Here is a 6,165-nt window from a genome sequence, read left to right on the forward strand (position 1 = left end):
ATTCTTCCCTATTCCCTTCCAGAATGTTTATCCTTGGTCTCTCCATTCTCTGTATTAGGTTAACTTCTTTGCTACTTGGACCTCTAGAATTCTCTTATTCAAATGCTTGGCTTATCTTGTAATAATTGATTGTATCTAAAGGAACCAAAATAAAGGAATTCTCAGAGGGCTTCCAGGTAAGAAGATCCATCTTGGCCAAGGCCAATAACAAATTTCACTTGATGTGAGCCACAGCTTTCTCTCTCTTTTTAAAATTTTTATTTCAAAAAGATAGTGTTTTCAGTTTTGATTCTCTTTTCTTGCAGAAAGTTTTGGTACTGACTGTCACCTGCAGGTCTGAATTTTTAAAGTTTTTTTTTTTTAAAACGGAAATATCTTTTCCTGTGCTGCTTTATTTAGTTGTTGGTCTTAGGCCCTCAGAGCCAATGTCATCAAAGATGCCACGATTTTGTTTTTTACCTTTTTATTACAAGCTTTAACAGAGCAGATGTGTTGGGTTAACATTTCACAGCTAAATCTACTACTGCCAGGATCATAGGTTCCTAGTTTTAGAGTAGGAAGGAATCTTAAAAATAATGTAATCAAAATTCTGGCTTTGGTTTCCCTATTGTCTCCAGGATCTGATACAAAGTCTTTTGTTTGGTATTCAAAGCTTAAACTAGTTCCAGCCTACCTTTTCCGTCCCCAATACAGGTACTCTTTGATCCAATGGCCTTTCCCTCTTCACTTTTATATAAACAAGACATTCAGTTTCCTAACTCTTAGATTTTCTCTGATTGTCCCCCATGCCTAGAATTGCTTTCCCTTCCTCATCTCCATCTCCTGGTTTCCCTAGCTTCCTTTAAGTCCCTCCTAAAATCCCATCTTTTGGAAGCCTTTTTAATACCATTGTCTTTAGCTGTGGATGAACTGACTATATAAAGGAGATTAGATTTCTAACCCTAAGTAACCACTGGGAGCTAAAGAAGTAGTCTGACCTCATCATCCTCATACTCAATAACTTCAGTGTCTCCTGATCTCTGGAGGATTTTAAGAATTAGAACTGAGGGGATTACGGAAGATCTTCATATCATACAGATAGAGAAATAAAGTGTTTTCCCCAAAGTCATGTGGGTAGTAAGTAGCTGAGCTGGGATTTGAACTCAAATATTCTAATTCTTTTGTTCTATAAGATTTGACTCTTTGTGACCTCATTTTTGGCAGTTTTTTGCCATTTCCTTCTGAAGCTCACTTGACAGAAACTGAGGCAAATAGGGTGAAGTGATTTTGCTAATAAGTATATACAGCTAGTAACTATCAGAGATCAGCTTTGAACTCACATGAGTCTTCCTGTCTTCAAACTCAGCACTTCTAACTCTCAGGAAGAGAATATACATACACATATGCAAAAACATATCTCAAATGTGTGTGTATATCTGTGTACATAGGTGTACACATGTATATGTACATACAAAAACATATATTTGAGATGTGTGTGTGCGTGCATATGTATATTCTTTCAGACAAGAGGTACACAAATGGCTACTTGGTGCCTATGTGGAAGCCTTGACCTTCAACATTTCTGACCTGAATTATTTCACCCCTTTTTAAGCAATCTGGTACCCGCTCTTGCTTACTTTCCATCATATTAATACCAGTCCTAGTGTAGATACCCCATTAACTTTAGCCACCCCATGATGCAAAACTTCTGAGCTAGCTCAAGGGATCAACCAACCTCAGCTTATCAGGCAGTAAGAATGACAAGGTTAGGTTGTATAGCTAAGCTGAGCACTGTTCTTTCTACCATATTGTTGTGACTAAAAAATATGACATGATCTTTGCCATCAGACATCTTGTAGTCAAGCTGGTGATACAGAGAACACTTAATGCTATGGGGATTGTACATGGCAGAAATTGGTTTGCACTGAAATGGTCTTTTAAAAAGGGTGGGATTTGAATTGGCTAGGAGGAGGTAGGAAAGATATTGGGAAGACAACCCCCACTTACATCTTGAACAAAAACTTGAAGATAAAAATTTTCTGATTGGTCTGATGGGTGCTATTATGCTGGGAATACTCCCTCTGCCCTCCAGCAACTCATGTAAATGGCCACCAAGTGCCAGTGCACTAGATATAGAGTGAAAGATAATGTGCTTGTAAAATGGAAGGTGGGATTCAGGCTGAAGTGGGAAGAAAGCCTGGGAAGCTAGTAGGCAGAACTGAGAAGGCAGAGTATTCCAGCTGGAAAAATGTATTTTGCTTGACTTCATATTTATAATGAATATTATATTTCTTGCCTTCCTAAATCAGTGGGAGAGGGACAAGGGGAGAGAATTTGAAACTGGAAAAAAAATTTTTATCAAGAAAGTTATTTAAAATCAACACAATGGATGTTAACAAATGTTAAAATGGATAATTTTAAGCTGCTGTAGAAGACAACAGTGTCACTTTCAAAGCAGTTCCTAAGAGGATGAAAAGCCCAGTTTGTAAATGTTTTACTGATAAGATGCTCGAGAGCTCTCTTAGTTTAATCAATCCAAAATCTCATCAAAGGGACTTTATAAATGTCTTTGAAGTCTTCAAAGAGAATATGAAAAAGACTTTTCAGCTTCTTTTTCTATTCTTCCTCTAGACTGCTGGATAAGCACTGTATGTGGTAGACATGACTGTTCTGATCCTAAGAAAGATAATCATTATAGGGAGCACATGTTCTGCCACAATTCTGATTTCTTCTTTGAAAAACTTATTTTAATTGTATGATACCAAGAGGAGAGCCCATGCCCTAAAATTTAAATTTTAAATTGTTAATAGTATTTTATTTTTCCAATTACATGTAAAGGTAATTTTCAACATTCATTTTTGTAAGATTTTGAGTTTTCCTCCCTCAGAAAGACGATATGCAGAGTGATGTATATACAATCAATTTAACATTTCCATGAGTCATATTGAGAAAGAAAAATCAAAACAAGGAAAAACCATGGGAAAAGAAACAAAGTGAAAATAATGTTATTGAGGTACAGGTGCAGTCAGACTTTTCTCATACCAAGTCACCACCAGGGTGGAGTTAACCACCAAAATTATGAGGTATTTCATGAGACCCCAAAACTTTATTGGGGTTGCATGTCTCTGTCTTAAGTCATCCCAAAAGAATTTGTAGGCATAGGCAGCCAAATCAAGAGCAAAGATTTCATTATACTGCTAAATATAAAGTTAGCTTGCTAACTAAAACTGAAGGGGTTTTAGCAATTAACGAGGGGAAAGATAAATGGTGGAACTCATAATTAACCCAGAGGAAGACTCCATTAAAGTTAAGACTGAGGTGATGGGCTAAATTCATAGAAAAGTTAGTGAAGATCTACAGTATGAGCAGTTCTTTTATAATGTTGCGCATTGGACATCATAACTTGGCTTTTGATTTGGATATAGTAAATAGGGAGTTTCTAGAGACCACCTGAAGGGCAACTGTAATTAAAAGTCCGTTTAAACAAAAGGCCTACCCAAAAATAAATGGTCCACTTAAGGCTGAAATGACTGCCATCAGTACCCTTCCCTGCTTGCCTTAGGGATTATTTTAATCCTGTAAGTACTTTTGGCTTTCTTTGCCCCACCTGGATACCTTGGATCTTGATGCTTCCATCCACATTCAGTCTCTATAGTTCTTCTGGATGCAGATGGCATTTTCTATGCAAAGTTTGTTGGAATTGCTGAAAGAGCCAAGTCTTACCATATACTCTTGGCTGTTAGTATGTACAATGTTCTTGTCATTCAGGGCTCATTTCACTCGGCATCAATTCATGTCCTTCCAGACTTTTCAGCCTGTTCATCATTACTTATAGAACAGTAATACAGCATTACATTTATACACCATAACTTATTCAGCCAATCTCTAAGTGATGGGCATCCCCTCAATTTCTAATTCCTTGTCACTACAAAATAGGCTGCTACAAACATTTCTGCATGTGTGGGTCCTTTTCCCTGTTTTATGATCTCTTTGGGATACAGACCTAGTAGGGACACTGCTGGATGAAAGGGTATGCACAGTTTAAAAGCCCTTTGGACCCAAAGAGATACTAAAGAAGGGAAAGGGACCTGTATGTGCCAAAATGTTTGTGGCAGTCCTGTTTGTAGTGGCTAAAAACTGGAAAATGAATGGATGCCCATCAGTTGGAGAATGGCTGAATAAATTGTGGTATATGAATGTTATGGAATATTTTTGTTCTGTAAGAAACCAGCAGGATGAATACAGAGAGGCTTGGAGAGACTTACATGAACTGATGCTAAGTGCAATGGGCAGAACCAGGAGATCATTATATACTTCAACAACAACGATACTGTATGAGGATATATTCTGAAGGAAGTGGATTTCTTCGGCAAAGAGAAGATCTAACTCAGTTTCAATTGCTCAATGATGGACAGAAGTAGCTACACCCAAAGAACGAACACTGGGAAATGAATTTAGTAAACTGTTTGCATTTTTGTTTTTCTTCCCAGTTTATTTTTACCTTCTGAATCCAACTCTTCCTATATAACAAGAGAACTGTTCGGTTCTGCACACATATATTGTATCTAGGAAATACTGTGACATATTTAACATGTATAGGACTGCTTGCCATTTGGGGGAGGGGATGGAGGGGAAAAATTGGAACAGAAGTGAGTGCAAGGGATAATGGAAGAAATTACCCAGGCATGGGTTCTGTCAATAAAGTTATAATTACTAAAAAATAAAAAACAAAAGCCCTTTGGACATAGTTCCAAATTGTTCTCCAGAATGGTTGGATCAGTTCACAACTCTACCAACAATGAATGTTCCAGTTTTTCTCACACTCCAGCATTCATCATTATTTTGTCCTGTCATTTTAGTCAGTCTGATAGGTGAGGTGGTATCTCAGAGTTTTAATTTGCATTTTTCCAATCAGTAATGATTTAGAGCATATAGGTGACTTTAATTTCTCCACCTCATGAAATGTTTTATAGCACTTTTCTTTTTAACACTATCCTTGACTTTAATTTATGAAAAATTAGTATCTTTTCTATATCTATATTTGTATATTTGACCAACAGGGTTATCCCCCTGTGACAAAAAGTAAAAAGAAAGGGGGAAAAAACCAGTTCAACAGAAAGAATATATCAAATGAGTCTGACAGGTATACTCATAGTTTCCTATCAGTAAGAAAAGGAGGTGGATTTTCTCCTTAATTTTGGTTTTCCTTCATCCTTTCAATTATAACTTTCATTATTGGTATTTCAATTTACATTTTTAAAGTCATTGGGTAAATGGGTTACTGGTTTGCTTATTTCATTTGGCATTTCAGTTCATATGGCATCCCATATTTCTCTGTATTCTTCATATTCATTTGTCATGAATGTGCAGTCAAACTTCATTACATTCATGTACCACAATTAATGTAGCCAAACATCAAATGACAGGTATTCAACTTCTTTCCAACTTATTGCTTTTACAAAAACTGATGCTAGAGATGTTTGATTATATATGGGACGTCTTTCTTTGTCTTTTAAGCCAAGTCTTCCTAACTTTGAGGCCTGCTTTATATCCTTTGCATTATATTTTGCTCATAAAAAATAAAATAAAATTTAGCTCTGAGGGATAAAATGATCTATAAATAGAAAAAGAGATGACACAATGTTTCCTTGAAGATGAAGATGATGTAAATCTCACACTAAAGACTGAAAACCTGCCTGAAGTGTGAAGAAAAGATACTTATGACTCTGCTTTGCTACCAGAAATGTGGTTTCAGGACAATTACCTTAGATTGAGTTTGTATAGCATTAATGTTTGATCATCATTACTCTGAATCTGAGTCACATTGCAGATGATTATCTCTCTTTCCCAAAAGGCTACTTTGGGAGCATGAGACCTCATTTATCTCTCATTTGTCTACTTTATCAGTCCTTTCACGGTTCCTATTTTCTGTTTTTCACCTCCCCCCTTTTTCTCCTTTTTTTTCTTGGCAGATAAAGCCACAGATCCAAGCATGTCTGAGGAGAACTGGTCTTGTATCCAATGTTTCTGCGATCAGGTGAACACTGATCCTGATGGGTAAGATTAATTTTGTACATTCTTGCCTAGATGGTTCTTGTAATCTCATGGGCACAACCATCAGACAATGAGAACCCTAAAATTTAAAGAGGCGGATATTCTGATAGGTTGTTTTGGGGGTCTCTTCTG

At 36.7% G+C, this 6,165-nt stretch overlaps 1 protein-coding gene across 2 annotated transcripts in view; it reads left to right on the forward strand.

Annotated features, from left to right (window-relative positions):
• The window catches only part of GGA2 (golgi associated, gamma adaptin ear containing, ARF binding protein 2), a 35,847-nt gene that overhangs the window by 3,241 nt on the left and 26,441 nt on the right, over positions 1 to 6,165 (forward strand). The window contains exon 2 of one of the 2 annotated variants that reach the window (XM_051964759.1): positions 5,952 to 6,036. In XM_051964759.1, coding sequence (XP_051820719.1) covers positions 5,952 to 6,036 — 85 coding nt within the window. Of the gene's footprint in view, positions 1 to 5,951 lie in introns of those variants that run through there. The other variant, XM_051964756.1, reaches the window with a different exon arrangement.

This window comes from Antechinus flavipes, chromosome 1 (genome assembly GCF_016432865.1).
Source record: "Antechinus flavipes isolate AdamAnt ecotype Samford, QLD, Australia chromosome 1, AdamAnt_v2, whole genome shotgun sequence".
Taxonomy (NCBI): Eukaryota; Metazoa; Chordata; class Mammalia; order Dasyuromorphia; family Dasyuridae; genus Antechinus; species Antechinus flavipes.